At 42.7% G+C, this 21,874-nt stretch overlaps 1 protein-coding gene across 7 annotated transcripts in view; it reads left to right on the top strand.

Moving 5' to 3' along the window:
* Positions 1 to 21,874, top strand: part of DOCK10 (dedicator of cytokinesis 10) — a 1,735,912-nt gene that overhangs the window by 1,194,467 nt on the left and 519,571 nt on the right. For all 7 annotated transcript variants that reach the window (XM_078665953.1, XM_078665951.1, XM_078665949.1 and 4 more), the window contains exon 19: positions 2,646 to 2,738. In XM_078665953.1, coding sequence (XP_078522079.1) covers positions 2,646 to 2,738 — 93 coding nt within the window. The remainder of the gene's footprint in view (positions 1 to 2,645; positions 2,739 to 21,874) is intronic.

The following is a 21,874-nucleotide window of genomic DNA, read 5'->3' on the forward strand; positions in this document are numbered from 1 at the left end:
GGTGCAATGAGCAAGGGATATACAGCCGCTAATGAGTCCATATACTTGCAAACCTTGGCAGAAAGAGAGAGAAGATTGATCAGGCTCTATGGTATATTTCAAGGAGCTTTGTCATTTAAATGTTTTATTGGAATTTAAGCCCACCTACACACCACTTGGCTAGGAAGGGGTATTCTCTATCAACAATTTCATGTACAAAACGTTACTGGTATATCACCACAACAAAATAAGTATTGTAATAAAAATACTTCTCCAATTCATTGCTCCATTGGGGTTTAAGGTGGGAGAATGTTAAGAAAAAATATCAAGTCTTTTACAGAACCTTACTCCAATCTCTGTTTTCAGTTATTGAAACAAAGAAAATTGCAGTCTGTTCCCAGACATACCATGCCAACTGTAAGGGAAAGTCAATATCTAACTGCAGTGCTGTTTGTAAAAAGAGTCTCGATTGCTTTCTTCTCAACCCTTGAAATTATTTTTATCTACCTCTTTTCCACTTTGACTCCGGATATTATTCTGCTGTCTCCACTGCAGAGAATAACACAGTTTCCTATTGCATGTCACCTTCAGGCAATTTGCTACCAGGACGGAAGTCTGTAATCCGAACTGTAGTCTGTAATCCGAATTGTAGTAGATCCTTGCACACACTCTTCATTGTATCCGATCTGTTGGCGGAGAATGTCACCAGCCTGGAGCCCTGATCACACTTCACCAAGGAGGTTAAAAGCTGGTGTGAAAAAAAAGATAACAATTGGTTGAGTCGGCACACAAAAATGTAGCTTCATAGTCAATTACCACAGTGGATGTCTTTAAAACACAAAGGAAGAAGACCTAAACTGGAATCTGTTATCAAGAGAAATTTACTGCAGTCTGCTGCCTGTCCAGACAATTACTCCCCTCATTCAGATGGGTCCGGTTTTTGCTTACAGTAAAGCTGAGCTGCTTTAAGTGCATACTTTTCCTGGTTAAATCTGTACTAGGAAATTGTCAGATTTTGTGTTATTTTGCAAATCTTGTAGTCCAGAAATGGACGCAAAACCCTTTGTGCTCTGTATTTGGTATAACTGGTCACCTAGAATCAGGGCCTTCATTTAAACAATATATCTTGCATTTGGATAGCAGTATCATTCTTTCCACACCTTTCTCTTTCCCTTGTTTCTCACAGACCACTTATTTTTTTACCTCATCACGGCTTTCTTGACAGCTCCAGCGAGGTTGTAGTTTTTGACATACATATCCTTCTTACATATGCTTTTCTCAATAATTCTAACATGGCTGTCAGATATGCACACCATGTGAGGTCCGCAACACGCATGACTTATGGCCTTGTTTAACTTGTCCAACAGGGGAATAAGAGGAAAATAATTTGATTTTGTGATCTTTCCCCATGCTCTTCCCCATTCTGCACCAACCCTGTTTCCTCTCTTTTGACGCGCCCGCTCTTATTTTATTATTTTTGATGCAGGCACGACAGCTGCAAAGTGTTGCTGAGCTGCTTGGATTCATTCTTGCGCTTTGTATGCACATCCCTATTTATTTTTTCACATTTTAATTTAACCTTTTACTTGACCATCCATTTTGGTAGAATGGTAAATTCAAAATCTCCACCATGTGTCATGGTGCCTGAATGCAGCACAATGTGTGTGTATTGCATCAGCAGCCCTCTTGGAGTAGGTTTTCTTGAGTAGAATGTCTTCCTGCATCAGTTTACATACACTCAGCAAAAAACATTGGCAAAACCATTATCTCTTCAGTTTGGAGCCGCGACCTGTTGGCTTCGTCAATGCATATTTTTTCTACTGATTGTGACAATTTCGGAAGCACAAGCCTTAGCTCTTGAAGACCCATTGTTTTCAATTTCGGATTGAGTAGACACACTAACTATACAAAGCAGAATACAATTTCTGCAACTGGACTGAGGTTCCTCTAACTACGTTACGGGTACCTCTGAAATCAATAGAGCTTTGCTAGCTTACCTATCTAACTGTGCATTTGAAAGGAAGAGAGGAGCAAGATTGTGAAGTTTAAATTATATCTAGATTAAATGTTTTGGTAAAATCTTCTTTTAAAATATCACCCTAGCTGTGAAGCATTCAGATAAGGAGGCTGGTCTCTGGATAACTGATAACTTTAGCACAATCTGTTCATAGACATCATTTACGGGTTACCAGGGGTCGAAGCTGCAACTCCTGGCTTGCTCCTTGCGACCACTGGCTCTGCATTTTCGGCCCCTGGCCTCAGAGGTAACAGTGTAAGGAAGAACATAGGGCAGCTCGTCCGTATGGGCATTTGTTGGGTCTCTCAGCTCCTTGTTTGTGGTCAATTATTTTTATTACACTAATAGTGAATAATCATATATTATTCACCATAGTGTACAGTTGCTGGAATATCATTCTCCCTGGCAGCAGAGATAAGTAAGAAATGCTTTTATATGTGTGTTGTGTGCATGCCTGCAAGTGAAAGTGTGTTCATGTGAAAGTATGTGTATGTGTGATTTAGTGTGTATATGTAAGCATGTGTGTGTGAGTGAACGTAAAGGTCAAATGGTGTGAGGCGTCACTTCCACACCCCTGGCCTTTTTGTGAATTGATGTTCATTAATATGTTTATTCCATTGTAGTTATTTCTTTTTTCCTCTTTCATTAGTGTATATATGGAAAACCGGGTGGACCCGTGTTCATTACAACAGCCTGCACCACAGTTGTGCATCATTCGCAGAATCCAGACTTCTACGACGAGGTTAGTTTATTGCTATTAAATGGAACAAAATGTGGTGAAGGCCAAGATTACTTGGGGCCATATGTATCAAGCTAATTAGCATTCGCAAAGGCCAAAATTCTGCGAATTTCGGCCTTTGCGAATGCTAATTTGACAAATGGTATGTATCAAACATGTTTGATGCAAAATAAGGAATAGCAAAATTTGCAATTCCTTATTTTGCGATTGCACTTAAGGAATCGCAAATTTTGCGATTCCTTAAATGCAATGTATCAAACAAAAAATATTCAAAAAATGTCATTAAGGATTCGCAAATTACCACCAACTTCTAGTTGGTGGTAATTTGCGAATTCTTTTCAAAAAGCTTTTTTCCAAAAAGCAAAAGGTGCCATATGATGCCCATACATGCCCTTAGGGCATGTATGTGCGCCATATGCCCCCAAATGTCTTTTTCAGGGGTGCAGCAGGGTGTTCTTGAGACACCCCTGCACCCTTGAAAAAATTCCTAAATTGCGATTAGCAAATTGCTAATCGCAAATTGCCCCTTCATTCCTATGGGCCTCCTGGCCCATAGAAATGAATGGGTAATTTGCGATTAGAAAATTGCTAATCGCAAATTAGGAATGGTAAGGAATCGCTATTAAATTGCGAATATGTACATACATACCGTTTTGCGAATTCCAAATAGCTATTCCTTAAAATTCGCTATTTGGAATTCGCAAAACGGAAGTATGATACATATGGCCCTTGATCCTTTTCCCTTCAAAAATTAGCGACCCCATTTTTTTAGGAATTGCTGCATTTTTCCCTCTACAACGACAGGAAATCTTCTAAGCTGCCAATCTTTGGACCTCTTCTTTTGACTGATCTTTCAAAAGGGCTCGTGAATTTACAGAAGTATGGCAGGAAGCAATTCTTTTTGTGTTATTACAAAAATAAAACATGTAAGCACATTAGAACGCACGCATCAACTTAATTGGACGCTTTCTGCACGTTAAAGAAATATAGAGACAAATCGTCTCATTTTAAATAGGCATCAGCTTGTCTAGCAACAAGTTTCTTTGTAAAAGCGGGCAAAAATACCCCAGTCCTCAGCAATATCTCAAGATTTGGGCAGTTATGAAGCTTAGCAGCTTCCTCCCATGAAACTGTTGTTAGAAAATGACAGTCACAGATTTCTACCATTTAACTTTCTTTAATAAAAGTGCATTAGCGGTTCTTGGCGGGCATTTCAGAGCGGAACAGGAGGTTGCAGCAGCTGTTTGGCGGACTTAAAATCAAATTAGAAATATGAGAATAGACAGGCATATTCAGTGAGGGTAGAGTGCATTAATGTGCACTTTCCCTCCCTCTTTTCCAATCACGTTATTTCCACCCCATTCTTCCTCATCTGTTCTCTCAAAATGATTTCATTTTCCATGTTTCTCTCTTTCGTTTCTTGCTTGCTTTGTCTTGTTCTCCTTTCATTCTGAAATAACTCCTTCTTCTTCCTACTCCTCCCAGGCATGTGTTCCACGTGCCAGGCTCTGACTACTTTCATGCTTCTAGTTCACATCACATTATGTTTTTGTTTTTCTGTTCCTCGCTCTCCCCTGTTGCAGGCGCTTGAATGTCTTTTATTGGACCATCTGATTCTGCAATTGCAGATGTTTTGTTAATACAGTTTTAAATATTACAAGGATATTTGGCACAATGTTTCCACTAACAAAGAAAAATGCAACATTTCGAACAAATGCTACACTCAATGATTCATTTGTTCGACATCATAAATGAAGCTATAGATAGAATCTCTGGTTGTAACAGTAGCAGAGTGAGCTGTCTTCACCTACCAACTCACAGGTGATGCTGACACGCTGTCTTATCCAAGATTTTCCTCAACCCATAACATCCAACTATGGGTGCTCGCCATGTTGTTGCACACATATCAAGGACAGAATTCCTTCAGCACTCGAAAGAAGCTCCCGCTCAGATTCATCATGATATCGCCAAAGCCGCACCATAGTCACCTTACTTGGAGTCTCCACCCCTACCAAATGTTGGGTAGTGCTTAATTTGTCAAATAAAAAGTGCCAGGGCCCTTATCAAAAGCCCGCTGCCGCTTGCACCACCCATTGCCCCTGCCAGCGTTGACAGTGACTGTAGCAACACAAGTACTCACCATCACACTCCCCCTACAAGTGTGACAATTCAGACTATTCCAGGGCCCGAAAGCTATGAGAATGACTTGGGAGACAAGTATTAATCATTTATAATGTGCATTGAATTAATAATCAACTGTGGTTTTGCTCACCTGTAAACTAGACAAACTGCACCCCCATTTGGTGCACTGTTATAGGTGCTGAGGTTGACAATTGAATACCTGAAACCACTGTCTCAAATTAAGCACTTTGTTTGCCCTTTAATTAAGGTGCTTAGCATCCTTTAAAGGCATGTGTGGCAAAAAGAACCCGTTCTCCCTCTTACCACTTCCAGAATTCTTCAAGGTTACTTTTCTTTTTTTTTACCGTCGGAGGTCCTAATACAGTAGTAGTGCATTCAGTATCATCTCAGTCATTGACAGCACCGATGCTATGTTAGCAGCCCTATCCAAAGTGTTGATCAGTGAATATTACTTCATGCAATTTCCTGCTATTTCCTGTCTCATCACTTATTCCCAGCTAGATGCACACTGTCACCTTCAAGACATCCTGCAAAGCATGCAACGCTGTTTACATCTATAAAATGAGATTCCTGAAGGATAGGCTCCAAACAGGAGCAGAAACTAGTAACGCCAAGACTAAACCCCTCGTCCATCTGTAGCGCCCAAGTGCAAGAAATGAAAGACAACTAGGCACTTAGTATTCTCACAAATGTTGTCTCATAGAACACTGCACCTGGTTACATTTAATTGATTACAGTTCTCCAGTCTTTTGAGTGCCTTCAAATCCCAATGTCTCCTCAAACTAATTGGCCAAGATTATTTTTTTTTATCTCAACCAGCTAAGCTACTCTGTTGTAACAGGTTCACCTTGTTTGGCGTGCTGAGTAGCATGTTACCTTGACGGACTAAGGTTGCTCTATTCAAATATAGTACAAATACAAATACAGTAAACAAATACAGTAAATAAATAAGCCCAATGCACTTCAACCTGTAGAGAGTGGGACCGAATTTGAAACTCAGAGGGGTTCATCTATGAGTGAGGAAGATTTGCTGCCCAATGCCTAGATGTGAAAAACATGTATGCAGCACCAAAACAGTAATAAAATCAAAATACAAAAAATGAAAAATCCTAAATTGAATTGGAAAAATAGAGTAAACCATAATTAATAACATGACAGCAGAATGACAAACTTCAATAAGGGAGACGGGAGATATGAATTTTTAAATGTTTAAGAGACAATAGTATCGAAAAGCACAGACACCAATGTCCGTGTTCCTGGAGGTGCATTTTGAGGCCAACTGCGATGGAGCATGAGCTGATATATCAGCCAGGTTCATCCTGGTCAAAGATTTCACCTTCTGACTTTGGGATTAATTAATATCTTAGATGTAAGCATTCGCTGTTGCAAGGGCGATGGAGTGTGCCTACCACCAAGATAACAGTCCATAGCCAGATTTAGACGCAGGCAGACCATAGGTTTAATCACAGCAGAGACTACTCTGTCTCCGCTGCAATTAAACTACCCCAACGGTCCTGTGAAGTAAGGGTTGTCGGAGGCAGACCTGTAATTTCACCCACCTCATTTAGATGGGTGAAATTAGACGTCAGTTTTCATTACCCGCCGCCTCCTGGGAAACCCTGGAAGTAAGGGGCATTGAAAACTCCTAAATGCTTTCCTCACCATGGGAGAGGACTCCTATGGCAAGAGGAGCATTGCCTTTTTTAGTTTTGGAAGGAAAATCACGTTCCAATATTTTATTTTTGAAAATAAAAAAAGAAACTGTCATGCTGATGGAGCCCTGCATCAAACAGCGAAATGCATTGACAGGAACCGCTGTGACGGTGGTTTGTGGCAGTGCTTTATAAATGACCGCAGCTAGGTCATCATTTATAAAGCTGACATGGAGTCCCTCCATCAGGGTGATGGAGTAATTTACTCTGTCACCCTGGCAGAACAACAGGCCGTCCGCCAGGAAACAAATTGGGCCGTCTGTCTTTTAAGTGCCAACCAACTCCAGGAGTACTTTTTTAAGGCCCCAGGAACTTAAGGGAGTCATTTAGTGATTCAGAGGGCGTCGAACATAGGGCAACTGAAGGGTCTATTCCTGGTCAGGTTGCCACTGGTCAGATGGGTACTTCCAGGACAAGGCCTCTTGGTAAAAGGCCTATTGCAGCTTGTGGTCTCCCTTTAGCCACCCAGGAGGTCAACCAACTGACCCTTTGAGTCCACTTTTTTGTCTTGGGTACACTGAGATCAGATCCAGTCCTTCAGAACCCCTCTCAAGTCTTAGACAGCAGGTCCAGTCCTCTTCTGAAAGACCAGAACGTTTTCTGAAGTGGGTGCCTGGAGGTGCCAAATTTATGCCCGGCACTAGCTAGTGGGCGAGGGTGATACCTGACCACTCCCTAACCAATGGAGTAAAAGTTTGCAGACCCTTACCTACCTTCTTTTGCAGTAGTTCCCGTTTGTTTGTGCAAACAGACCCACAATGCATTGTGTCAGGGTAAATCCAACACAGCGAAGGTCTTCAGCTACGGTACTATGGTAATCCAAGTGTCCCCACCTATGTAACATTCCCATGAGGCACAGGGTCAAGACTGGTTTGCATATGGCCAGGTCCAAACTGGGGTGGCATGGTGAGCAAAAGAAAGATTGATTAAACCCAGATCTTTGTGAATGGTGGAAGGTGGTTGCATTGTTCAGCATTCCGTCCATCATTTGTTCCTTTTCATCATCATCAAGGAATCTTTATTTCGGTATTTTGCCATAAAAGATGCAGGTTAAAACTGTATACAATAATGAAATTGATTAAAAAGGACACAATAGAATATTGATGAAATCCATCGTGAGAAAATGACACGGTTTTCAATATAGCAGACACATAAAAATTTAGCACCATAATAGTAAATTAATTCATTCATAGGGGAGCGGCACAATCCAATAGGATAAGCACAGTATTATAAAATCAGTAATGGAAGAATGATACATGATTACAGTGTGTCAAATGCACCTTAACATCCATTAGCAGTCAATCGTCTGCGCTTAGTCCACATGGCCGGCAGGAACCGTGAGACTGCAAATACAGTGCAACTAGAGGTATCAGTTTTTAAAAGCATATGTACATTGTGTAAAGCCCATATTTTTGCATAAGGGAACTAGCCAATGCTTCCTGGGTTTGCTGTATGCTGGGCAGAAGAAGAGTACACGAAGTTCCTCTACCGAAATACAGCTACACCCTGGGCATTTTTTTAAAGTAGAGGCTGACCATTTGCTCGTAAAAGCTCTTAGGGGTAAAGTGCCATATCTCCATTGTAAATAAAGTTTCCTCGATGCAATGGGATAAATAACATCCATAAAATCCTCAAAAAAAGAAGAATCTTTAAATAATGAAAAAGAAGTGGTAAGGGTGCCTTTTGCTTTTGTTGCCCTAAGTGGGAAGAGTATGCCCATATGTGGGCCCCGTGCTCCTTGCACAACTGGATTCAAGCTAGCCTGGCTGATGAGTGGTGATGCCCTGGAACCGGTCCCAGGATGCTTGTTTCCTATCCAGAGAGTATCTGGCTTGGCAGTTTGGGCTGGACTGTTTGCATGAGGTACAGGGTCAAGACTCATTTGCTTATGGCCAGGTCCAAACTGGGGTGGGGTGGTGAGCAAAAGAACAATGGATTTAACCTAGATCTTTGTGACTGGCAGAGAGAATGGTTGCATTGTTCAGAATTCCGTCCATCATTTGTTCCTTTTGCTTTTGTCCCCCTAAGTGGGAAGGGTATGCCCAGGCGTTTGTCCCGTGCTCACTGCGCCACTGGATTCAAGCTAGCCTGGCTGATGAGGGGTGATGGCCCAAAACTGGTCCCAGGATGCTTGTTTCTGGTCCAGGAAGGACCTGGCTTGGCAGTTCAGGCTGTACTGTTCCCATGAGGCTCAGGGTCAAGACTGATTTGCATATGGCCAGATCCAAACTGGGGTGGCGTGGTGAGCAAAACAATGATGGATTAAACCCAGATCTTTGTGACTGGTGGAGAATGGTTGCATTGTTCAGCATTCCGTCTATCATTTGTTTCTTTTGCTATTAAAATCAAGCAGGTACTGTATTCATGGCAAACTCAGAGACAAATGTCTGGATCGACAAAAGCAGGGCCCTTTAGCAACCAGACAGGCAACACACAAGAACTGTCTTACACCCTAGTCTCTCCCTTTCAACTGCACCCCAGTGATGAATGTAGCTCAACAGACCGGTCAAGCTGGATTTCACACAGTGCTGTAAAACAGAGGCACACAGCCTCACTCTCCATATTCTGTTGAACTCAGGGAAATAATTTCTATATACCCAGGTCAGCGTAATATCTGCTCCTGTGATTTCACACCTTTTTCACATATATTCAAGGGATAATCACCTTCTTGGAGCTGGCAGAGACTTATACTAATTAGCCTTCTAATAGTTCAGACAAGTACAGGATAAAAAATATTTAAGTTACTTTTCCTAATATTTTCAAAAACTCAAACTTCACCATTGAATATCATACTTAATATTTATTAAAAATAGTTGTTTGATTATTTCTCTAGCTAGTCCTTCTCCCGAGTTAGCAGTTTTAGTATTTTAATCTGCACTCTGGTTTCCTACATAGGATAGCTAGTCCTTCCACAGTGAAAATACCTTTTTTGGCTTATATCTGTGTGGACATGTTATTATTTGTTTTCTACATGCCCCACTTTTAAATATCATGAAACCTACCTTGTGGGATACAAGGCTTACAAAAGGGTGACTTGCTAATATTTAAAAGGAAGGTTTCAACCTATCAAATAGGTTTAATATACCAGGTCACACTGTACATTATAATGTAGCAGTCAGGCTACATAAAGTAGACCTGAAGCCATGTTTGCAGTGCCACTGTAGTGGATGGCACAATCAATGCTGCATTCTACAATTGACATGTAAACTTTCACGCCTTGGAAGCACTTTCTAGACCACCTATTAGGGACTTTTAGGCAAGTTAAATGTTCTAATTATGAATAAGTCAATCTAACCATGTTTAAAGGGTGAATACTGGTACTTTACAACTGGTTAAAAATGGTAAAGTGCACAGAGTCCTAAACCCAGTAAAGATATAGCTTTAGATTTAAAAACATTTTGTTTTTGCGTTGCATCACTTTTGTGGCGCAACCCAGACGCAAAATCTATCTTGACATTTACTAAGTCGATTAGAATGGTTTTACATGGTTTAGTAAATACAACATAATGCAAGGCAACGCATAGAGCTGCCTTGCGTTTCTTTGTTCTTTTTGCTGGGTATATGGGTGGAGTATGTGTGTTCCCATGCATTCACCAATGTATTTTGTTACAAACCCAAAGTTAAAAAACTTGTAAGCTTGGGTTTGTATCAGAATGAGTCTACCCAACTCAGGCGTAATGTGGAGAGATATCTTCATTTCTCCTCATTGCGTCCTCTTCCTATACATGATGCATACTGCATCACACATTGAAAGAGGAGATTGCCTCTTAGGATTGTTTTTGAGCAGGAAAGTATCCCTTCCTGTACAAAAATAATCTTTCCTGTAAAGCAGGTACCCCTGCAGCTTGGCGCAGAGGTTCCTGCATTGGTGTAACGCAGCACACAGTACGCCAATGCCAGGAGAGAACAGAAATGCACCATATATTAGTAGATATGGCACATTTAGCTCTCTCTCATTCACTCAAGTTGCCTTGCTGAGTTCCATTGCATAAAATATTAGTTAATCTGCCCCACAGAGTCCAGCAAAAGGTGAAAGATCCGGCGCAACCATGAAGAAAAGGCAGATTTCCTACAGCCCTATAATAAAAGATGTGGTAAAGAAGAACAATTTTGAGATATCCATGAACTGTAATATTTCACCACTACTACAAGTAGTAGAAGAAGTGAAACTTATCAGATCCATGCTATGTAATGCCTGGGCTACTGCTGTGCACTTTACACTGGTATTCTCAAAAACTGAATCTATGTGCTCCAGTAAGTGCAGGATCAGGGCCCGGATATTCAAATGGGTTCTGACAATGCACAGGCATTAAACACGCTGTTTAAAACACTATCTGAATTCCTGTTAAATACAAGATTCAACTTGAAGTCTGCTGCAATACGCACAATATTTATTGGTGCGGTTGGTTGAGATACATGTAACGGTAGGTGCTTCATTAACACCAACCAGGCTCCTCCATTTGTTTAATATATTGCGCATGCAGCAGGAGAGGTTATGTACCATCTTTGAGGTTTTGACTCTGCACTACCAATTCTCAGCGCCGGACTGGCCATAGCGGGCACCGGGCAATCCCCCGGTGCGCCGCACGGGTGGGGGCCAGTTTTGGCCCCCTGGGGGCCGTTTTTGTTACAGGGCCGTTTTTGCAGCTGCAAAATCGGCCCTGTACCAAAATCGGCCGTAAACCGGCCCCGCCAAAGAGCTCGGCGGCACCTCCGAGTGGAGGGGGGGGCGGGGCAATGTATTAGAATGTCATCCTTTGTTAAATGTAACAAGGATGTAATCTGTATTATGTTCCTATCCCAAAATACTCAAAAATGCTGTTTGATCATTCTAAGATTTGCACAGCACTTATCATTTTTCTGTGCAGCACATATAGTATTTTTAGTTACTGTTACTGCAGAAATGTTTTCTATAGAAATGTCAATTAACTTAGCGTGCTTCTTTCACTTCAAGGCATTGTGGAACTGGGCCTTGCAGGCTTCAATGCACCCTCTATCTACAGTTGGTTTACTTCATGTTAGAAGTAGACTTAAGAACAACATCTTCTTAGATCTGACATGTTAGCATGGCTGCTTATCCGACCCTCTGTGTTTTTAATAAAAAAGCTACTATTACTGTGGACATATCTAAGTGTCAAATATGTAAATTGGTATTTGCCAATCAAGTAGAATGTTACAAGACTTTAGTGAAGTGAGAGATGATTAGAACATGCTCACTTCCCTGGGTCCTAAACTGTCAGAAATTATGGGCAAAGGAAAGACTCAAGGATAGATTGTAAAACAAAAAGTGGATTTCCAGTAAGCCTACGCTAATGTTGGCCGGGTGTTCTTTTTTTAGGAATCGTTTATATCAATCTATCTATTGTGCTGTACATGGTATTGACCTATTAAAATTTCTACAGCACCCAACAAGCTGTGGCAGTGTGTTATGTGTATTTTGTATAACTCACTATCACCTGAGAGGATATTTTTAGACCGAGCAGGTTCGTTGCCTACCGGAGTCTGGGGCAGGGGGGTTATTCAAAGAGCCAGGTCTTCTGCTTCTTGGAGGAGGTTCTGATGTGAAGTGGGAAGTCAGTCCATACTTTAGGAGCGATTTATAATAAGACGCTCCTCTAGATCTGTTTCTGTGTATGCGAGGGATGTGTGAGAATAGAGTCCGGCAGAGTGGAGATGTTTGGATGGTTGGAGGAAGGAGGTGCAGCTGTTCAGGTTTGCATGGTCTTTTGTGTAGTGGTGTTGCTTGGAACCCAATTGAAGATATTCCTCAGCATCTTCAGAGTATGGAAGCAGGATGTGGTGATTGCATTGGCGTGTGCATTCACGTCCAGTTTGCTTTCTGTGATGATCACAAGGTTCGTCGTGTGGGTGCTGTGAGTGGGTGTGAGTACAAGGTAGGCCGGCCTACTCCTGATGCAGTCCCATGCTGAGGTGTTCTTTCTGAAGATCACTACTTCCGTCTTGTTGGTGTTGAGCCTAAAACAGTTGGCTTTCATCCAGTTGGTGTGTTTGCTCATGCAGACGGTTAACTTGCTTCTCGTGTGAGGGGTCTCGTCTGAGAGAAAGTGTAAGAACTGGGTATCATCAGCATAGGACAAGATGTTGATGCTGTGTGCGCGGATGACATTAGGCAAAGGGGTCATGTATACTTTGGAGAGAGTAGGGCTAAGGGATGGCCCTTGAGGCACTCCACGGATGACTTTGCAGGCTTCAGGAGAGTAGAGTGCCAAACTGATAGCTTGGGTTCTACCTGTGACAAAGGAGCAAATCCAGCACAGAGCGGGTCTTTAGGTGCCAATCTCATGAAGGCAACTGACAAAAATGGGGTGTGAAACTGGGTCAAATGTTGAAAGGTCCAGGAGGATGAGGGCCTTTCGTCTCCTCTGTCCAGGATCATCTGGATGCTACCTCAGGCAGTGATGAGTGCTGTTTCGGTAATGTAGTTGAGCCTGAAGCCAGATTGGGTGGCATGGAGGAACTAGTGGATGATGAGGCACTGCTTGATGATCTTCTCTAGGACCTTTGGTAAGGTAGGAAGGAGATCAGTCTGTAGTTGGCGAGTGTGGCTGGCTCCTCAGAGGGTTTCTTGAGCAGGGTCATCACCATGTCCTTTTTTCACGCATCCAGGAAGGTGGCTGAGTCAATGGAGGCATTGAAGATGGGTTTTAGAGCTTCACAGATATGTAGGAGTCCCTTGGGGATGACGTGGTGGGGACAGGTGTCTGACCGAACGCCAGAGTGAAAGGACTTCTTGTTAGGGGTGATCTGATTTGTGGTGATGGTGGGACATGAGGTTAGGGTCCATTCATTATGGGCGAAGGGAAGAGATTCTGAGAGTTTGTTGCAAAGGATTATGAGGGGATGATGTTGCTGGAAGCAGCTGCTGGTGGGGTGAAGTACATGATGGCAAATCTTTCCTTGTTGCTGTTGGTGCCAGCGTTGATGTGGTTTGTGAGTGCTGTTTCCTTGGTGTTCCTGATCTGTTGGTACTAGCATCTCAGGGCAGATTTGAAGAAGTCTTTGTCCACAAAATTGTGGCACATTCTCCCCTTGCACTCCAAATGCATGCAGTGAAATTTTGTTCTCCTAAGTTCCTCTTTGTATTAGCTAGCTTGAGGTCGAGCTCTTGCCATTGTCTTGCATTTAAAGGTGGCCAGGGAGTCTGCGCAAGTGGTGATCCAGTTGTTGAAGTTTTTAATGTCTATGAGCATGTTGTTGATGTGCTAGTGCTAGTGCGCAGAAAGACCAGAGGTCCAATCCTCTTCAGGAATGGCTTGGATCACTGACACAATATTGTCAACAATAATATTGATGTAACAAAAATATTGCGTACAAAATATTGTTTACAAAAATAACGTCTCCCTATACTTAAGATGGTAGTACCAAAATATAAAAAAAAAATATCGTTTCACACTAGTATTATTAACTAACATACAAAAATATTGTTTTTTGAAATATATATGGTTTAATATAGTAAATCTTACATATGTTAATATATAATATTAATTTAATGTAAATTGAATAATGTTTAATACTAAATATAAATATATACTTATATAAATGTCAAACTATATTTAAAATATTTTAACCATTATACAAACAATACCACATAAAATTAACATAAGAATAAAAAAACTCATAAAAATAATGAAAAGGCTATATTTTTTACACCTATATGATTGAAAACGATACTACCAACAACTATATTCTTAATAACGATGTTACTTACCTGTTAAAAACGATATTCTTGACAACGATGTTTCGTAAGAGCGTTGACCCCCTGCCTGTGAGCCATAGCACACACTCTTATGTTCCCAAGCCCATTACTTTCCTCCACTCCATAATGAACAACATGCCATTAAATGTTCATCCACGACAGAGCTACCACTGAGCTGTCATTCCCAGCAGGCAGCAGGCATACCCATAAGCGAGGTTGACGGGGGACGAGCTGGGGCTGTGTAACTGAACTGCACATGTCAGATTGACTAGTATTTTGCTTGTGGCCAGCCCAACATGTGCAGTTCAGATTTCCACAATCAACTCTGTCAGGGAGATAGGCAACCAGAGACACAGACCCATCAGACTCAGATGGTGCTGATTGTTCGCCTATCCCATCCAATCCTCGCACTGTTCTCATGCTGATTACTATTATAAACAGCATGAAAGTAGTCCTTGCATTGGCTGGGATTTGTGTTCCTTAGTTTCTGTGAGCTTCACTTCAATATTGCCAGACAGCCTGGTACGAGTGTGTTTAAAGGTTTGGACCGTGGTTAAGTAAAGAAGAAGATTGTTAAGTTAAGCTGATTATTTTTATTATATTAAGTGAATCATGTAGCAGCAAATGCAGTATACATGCCCCACCATTTTTGACAATCACCAGCTGTCACCGACTTTACACACATGTGGTCATTATGAAAACATGCATGCCTGTAATGCTTTAATCATTGGGGGAATACTGACCTTACTCAGTACCTTTACCTAGTGGAACATTATAAAAACATGTTTTACTGTGGTGCTTTACATTCTGTAGTCCAGAGGATGTTACGTCCCCACCTTGAGGGACTACTGTCTGCCAAACCTATATTCTATACCTTGATTGGAACCGCCATCATGGCGGTCCATGTTAAGGAACAAAAGGTTTAGTGGACGGCCATTTACGGGTTCGACTGCTATCCACCAAACTTGTAAAAAAAAAATTGTTTCGCAAAAACAAACTCCCAATGTGGGAGCTTTTTTTTTTTTACAGAAAATGAACGACCAAATACCTCCGTGCACTGGGAGTTTATTCTCAGGGTGTGGAGGTTATTATTTTTTTCCAATCTCTTGCATTGACAGACCAGCTTCAGGCAGTCTACCCTGAATAGATTGGGTGGTGTGATGGATTTACTCCGACGACATCTACTCTTTAACGCCTTTGGTGGTAGATTACTGTCGATAGATCAAACAGGGACTTCAACTTTGGAAAGCTGATGTCCACTGGTGTCTGAAATAAGGCAGTTCTTTGGACAAGGTAACTTACAACAGAGTACTCTGCCCGCCATACTCTATATCAACGCCATAGGGTTTTAATGGTCAGTGGCCTGACAGGCCACCCACCTCCCTACAAACGAGGGCCTTATAATGAAGGTAACAACACTTCTAAGATGTCATGGTCTCCCAGCCACATGACTGGTGACAACTGCATTGCTAGATGCAGACCTAACAAATAAACTTGGAGATTCAAGTGAACATTCTATACCATAAGGTGTTATTGGTAGAGATTTCAAAGGTTCCTTTCCCAAACTTAAATATATGAGTTAAGATTGTTCAGAAGTGAGTTCAGTGAAGCTGTCCTCATATCAAAGTGCCCTGAAGCCGCCACAATGAACCGTAAGCACTTCTGCAAACGGCATGTAACTTAGATGTAGTAGAACATTTTTAGAAGATATTGCATATCCGTTTAGTAATAATTCCTCATATAATACACACAAGAACCCATTCTCTTGCAAAATCTGTATCGTTCAGTTCTGCTGGCCTATGCTATTCTCTTGTAAACTGACTCAATATTAGAAAGCAAGAGAAAGCATTTAAGAGTGTTCCTGAGAATTGGGTCAGGTTTCATACTGTTTCCCTACAGCTGTTATGACGTGATGTAGCAGTCTTACTTTAATTTCCCTCAGGGCTGTTGTTATTGTGCTATGCTGTATTTCTCTGGGAGAGGAAATCAGTTGGCGAGGCCAAGGCACAGATGCTTCCTAGTCTGGATAAAGTTACCCTCAAGGAACACACAGGAGTCTGTGATATCTGACGACTTCAGTATTTCAGAGACTTCTGTACAGACAAAAGCAAGACAAATAACAGAACTCAAATCTAACATGTTGAATTCGTTGACTCATGACCTGCAATTTCTCAATAAGGTGGCACTCCGAGCTTCCTTCTGAGGTCTGTATATTGAGTTTCTTAACATCTGTTATTTATAGTGCTTAGAAACAGTAGAAGAGCACCTAAGCGCTTTATTAACACATTTTGCAATCATTAAAAGATCTCACCCTGGATGGCAGAGTTTTGGGACGTAGCTGTTGATTGTGAAAGAAAACTTATCTTCCATTTAGTAGTGTGCTATCCCTCAAATTGTATGGTTGCCGTGTGTTTGTGTTATACCACGGCAGTGACTAGACTAATTATATTTATTGGGCTGTGATAGAGTCTGGCGCCTACTTGGTTGTTGTGTAGTCCTCCAGTTCCAACAACCAGTATATTTATATGCAATGTTTTGTATGCGTAATGCTCTCGTGCCACTTAAAGGGTGCTGCAGAGGGCGACAGTCTGAAGTGTGATGCTGCCGCCCACTTGAGGAGAAACCACCTGATTTGTCTGTATTCAATGTTCATTGTGAAAAGTTAATTCCACACCAATTTTGCCTAAAATTAAGTTTCCTTATTTTTAGGTCTGGCAGACAGTGCAACTCTCCGTAATATGTATTGTTACCAAGGGTCTTATTTACAAGCCCCTTGCGTCACCGGTGCATCGCCTTTTGTGACGCAACGGCGGTGCCTATTACTGACCCATATTTACAAGGGCAGGAAAAGTTACCCTGCGTGGATTTTCCTGTCCTTGGAAATATGGCTCCTTTATATGCAGCACTTTGTGTGAAAGGGCTGTTCCATGGGTGTTGCTGTGGGTGTTCCCACGCAACACCCATGGACCCTGACACATTTCCAGATTTACGAGAAATTGTAAACCTTCAAATATGTGTTAATGCTACACCTCCCCAAGGGAGGAGTAGGGAGGTGCAACGAGGAGAAATGTATTCATTTCTCCTCGTTTTTTTTCCTCTTTCTATGCGTGCTGCATTCTGCAGCACGCATTGATATAGGAAATCCCCATGGATGATAGTTTACATACATGAAGGTGTCCCTTCCTACACATAAACAGTCATAAACAAAATGATGTTTTGCAAGTTCTATGTGCTCTAATTTAGCACACATAGAAGTGAAAAAACACCATTTCAGATTGTTTATGTGCAGGAAGGGAACTCTTCCTGCACATAAACAATTATCCCCATGACGCAGGCATCCTTGCACCATGGTGCAAGGGTGCCAGCGTTGGCGCATGGCAGCCCATTGTGCGCCAGCGTAGGGACTAGCACAGCAATGCGACATAATATTGTAAATGTGTATCATCCCTGTGCTTTGAAGGTGACGTAGTGTGGCGCAGCCAAAGGGCTTGCAGTGCTGCGCTGCGGCACTTTCTTGTAAATGAGGCACCAAGTCTTTAAAAACACATAGGCCCTGATTTTGCATTGCCCAGTACTGGGGATCATGGGCCTGCATACAATTTGTAAGTAATTTTGCTGTTACTGCCTGGTAGAAAACACCCTAATATCATGCAGAAACACCCTAATATCATGCAGTTACAAGTAAATCCACTTGTAATGGAAAAATATAATTTGGGACTATTTTTTTTACAGTTGCAAAGACCCAATGGAATTTGCCACTCCATGCAGTTATACTGCATACATTTACCAGTGGGCAGGTGATAAAATGTATTTGTGCACCTGTTGGTGGGGTGGGAGATGGAGAGAGGGGTGTGGGCATTGGAGGAGGGAAGTGGTAGCATTTTTGTCAGCAGGTGGAAGCAGTGTATTCTCTGCCCTGCTAGAAACAAGCTTGCGCCGCTGGTACGTTACTTCTAATATGGGAAAAAGTGATGTACCAGCGGCGCAAGGAGCTTGGAAATAAGCCCAGAAACTTGTGCCGCAGCTGCAGCACTTTCTCCTATATAAAAAGTGACGCACCAGCGGCACAAGTGGCTTGTAAATAAGCACCAAAATGCAGAATGTGGCTTGGCTGCTGCTGCAACCAAAGCCTCGGGTGACTGATTGAAATTACCGGCTAGAAAAATCGAGTTTGGCTCTCCCACATGCGGTAAAAGCAGGTGTGGAAAAACCCAAGAATGTTATAATCAAGAGAAACAAAGTGAATGCATAAAAGCATGCTTTAATTTTGTGTCCTAATTTGTAATCAGTCACCTATAGTGGGTGTTGGCCCTGGCCAGAGGAATACTACTTTCCCACTATATGCTTTGGCTTCTTGGCTGTAGGATTCCTAGTGCTCGAATTGCATTTCATTGGTGACTATCTTGCATAAGAAAAATACTCTCAGTCATCGCACATTTAAGTCTTTATTTCATCATTTCATTGCATTTAGAAAGTGATACCTTTTTATAAATTATTTAGCTCGGTAGGCTTTTTTTAAATGTTCTTGTCAGACCACAGTTACCTTCGCCAATACCAATGCCACCTCCAAGACCACAATTACCACCCCATTATCACCATCACCAGCACGACCACCATTTCCACCACTGCCACCCCGACCACCACTGCCAGTACTACATGTATGCTACACATCATCACCTCAGCACATCGGACGGGGACGGAAAATAGGGCCAGGCAGTAAAATAAAACTGGCCACAATTCGGGAATCTGATGGCTTAAAAAGTGGCACAGATTTGCAAATTGGGAAATTTTGCAAATTGAAAAGACACTATATAGAGCTGTGCTGCAAGGTATGGGAGACTGAATGCCTTTGTGCTTGCTGGAGGCAATATTTGTGGTACTATCAGGGAGTTCAACAATAAAAACCGACACACCAGACAATAAAACAACCTCACAAACAGCCAAACAGCACACACAGACCTGTCAGACCATCTCTCCTGGCACTGCCAGATTGCCCTCTGTACCAGTCTCACCCTCAGCAAGTGAGCAAATTCCAACTGGCCATCTCAGTTTTTCATGCATTAGCCCCTGAATGCCCGACTACTCCACTCTCCTGTGGTGGGGAGGCAGGTTGCTTCTGTTTCACCGTCCACTGGAGCACTCACATCCCGAGGGGGTGGCTGCTGCAGGTGGACTTGGCTGGATTCTGTGTAGAATTCACGACTGCTCCTCCAGGCCCGTGGTGCCATTTGTGGATGTCAAGGCGGGGGGGGGGGGGGGTTTCTTGAATGGTGTTGCCTCTCTTTCTTTGAGAAGCCTGCTGTGATCAGGGTGATGGCGTCATCTGAGGATATCTGACCCCTCCTGGGCTTGTAGTTGGTAAAGTCCATAAACCCATGGTGAGCAGCAAAGTCAGACGTTTGTGGGCTGTTGCTTGAAAGCTCATGTTTAATGCATTACTTTGAGTAATGAAGGATTCCGGTAGGCAGCCTTGATAATGCCAATCCTAAAAGGTTGGTGGTAAATGGGATACTAAAATAGTTACAAACTCCTATTTCCGGCCCTATCATGCCTATATAACTGTCACAGCTGCACAGTTTGCCTGTGTTTGGCTCAGACAGGGAGAGTGCTCCCTTTATTCCATTGCTCTGCATAGTGATACGCTTTGTGAAGGTCCTGCCTTGCAAAGCTTAGTTCAGCGTCCAGCTGGCAAGGTGGCACGGAGTTAAGTGCTTGTATTTGGCTTCCATGTGTCACTGATGGGCCACACGTTTACATTCTAGAAGGGCCAATCACGCCTCTCATATTTCAGAACTAGCTACTTTGTTACATATATTTCTTTCGAGCCGCAAAATAGCAATCCTAATCATTACAGAAAAGCAAGATTTTCTTTTTTATTACTTTTAAAGAAATATAGTGATTAGTTGCATTTGAATTCTATATGCTGCATTCTATATTGTAAATAAGGGTGAGTTCAAGGGATGTTGTGCTCTTTCTTTATAACTTTCAACTTTCTTTCTTGGAGCTGCTTGCCTATAATGCATCCATATGATTTTACTGTGCTTTTTCCTTTGAGAAAGAGACAGTGTTCTCTTTTTCCCGGTGCTTTTTTTGTCTTGCAGGTTTTCCATGTTATTTTGCAGTTATTGTTTGGTGTAAGCAGAGTGAAGGAAGCACAGGCTGCCAACTGTGGTGTCGATTAAGATGGCGTACGGACCTGCGTCCATCCGCCACCCCCGAGGTGGAGGGACCGTCCGCAGGGGCAGCGGCGTTCCCTCCATAGGAATTATGATGTGACCGCCACTCTGGCGGTCACATCCCGTATATTTAACATTGCGGCGGTTGCTGCTTAAAGCAGCACCCACCGCAAAGTTAAAAATGCATGCTTTGCATGTGCATGCACAAAGCGGCAGGCACCGCGCGGTGCCTGCCGCTTTGTGCATGCACATGCAGGGGGGTACCATAGGTACCCCCAATGTGCACCCCCCAACACCCTGGGGGCCCACAAGCGGCCCCCAGAAGCAAAGGTCCACATGCTTTTCCACTGCGGAAATCCGCCACCCCCGAGGTGGAGGGACCATCCGCAGGGGCAGCGGCGTTCCCTCCATAGGAATTAGGATGTGACCGCCACCCTGGCGGTCACATCCCGTATATTTAACATTGCGGCGGTTGCTGCTTAAAGCAGCACCCACCGCAACGTTAAAAATGCATGCTTTGCATGTGCATGCACAAAGCGGCAGGCACCGCGCGGTGCCTGCCGCTTTGTGCATGCACATGCAGGGGGGTACCATAGGTACCCCCCATGTGCACCCCCCAACACCCTGGGGGCCCACAAGCGGCCCCCAGAAGCAAAGGTCCACATGCTTTTCCACGGTGGAATATCCACCGCGGAAAAGCATTTCTCCGCATACATCATAATATGGCTGGCGGTGTCTTGCAGACACCGCCACCATATTGTGGTCCACACCCCGCGGATCAGCGGCGGACGGACCTGCCGTCCACCGCTGATCCCACCGCCATCATAATCTGGTGGTGGGTGTTTTCAAGGACCGCGCCGGTGAATCCGCATCTTCCGGGCCGGCGGTGGCTTCAACCGGCCCGGAAGATGCGGATTCACCGCCATCATAATCGACCCCTGTGTTTGGTGTAGCTAAGTGTTACACAAGTGCGAAGCTCAAGCACAGGCACTTTATTACGCTCATGCATCAAAAACAGATGTGGGATTGTCATGTGTCTATTTATTTGCAGAATTATCAAGAACTCTTGTTTGCCATATTCCTCTAACGTTAATCATAGTGTGTGATACAGACATTCATGAAATACACTAAAATACATATGTTTGAGGGAGCATTATAGTGATACCACAAATGCAAACATTTATGACATACGTGTTGACGTCGCATTAGACATAAACTGTGAAATCATTGTTGGTTTTGGAGGCTATACGATAGAAGAGCGACTATTTCAGAAAACTTCTAAGTCCTTCAGCATTTCTATTGGCACATCAGAAATTGTCGTTTCATTCCAAGCGCTTGAAATTTGTGTGATTTTTCAAATTGGTCAAGCTTAAGTATAGCACTGTTCTCTTT

This window comes from Lissotriton helveticus, chromosome 11 (assembly GCF_964261635.1).
Source record: "Lissotriton helveticus chromosome 11, aLisHel1.1, whole genome shotgun sequence".
Lineage (NCBI taxonomy): Eukaryota > Metazoa > Chordata > Amphibia > Caudata > Salamandridae > Lissotriton > Lissotriton helveticus.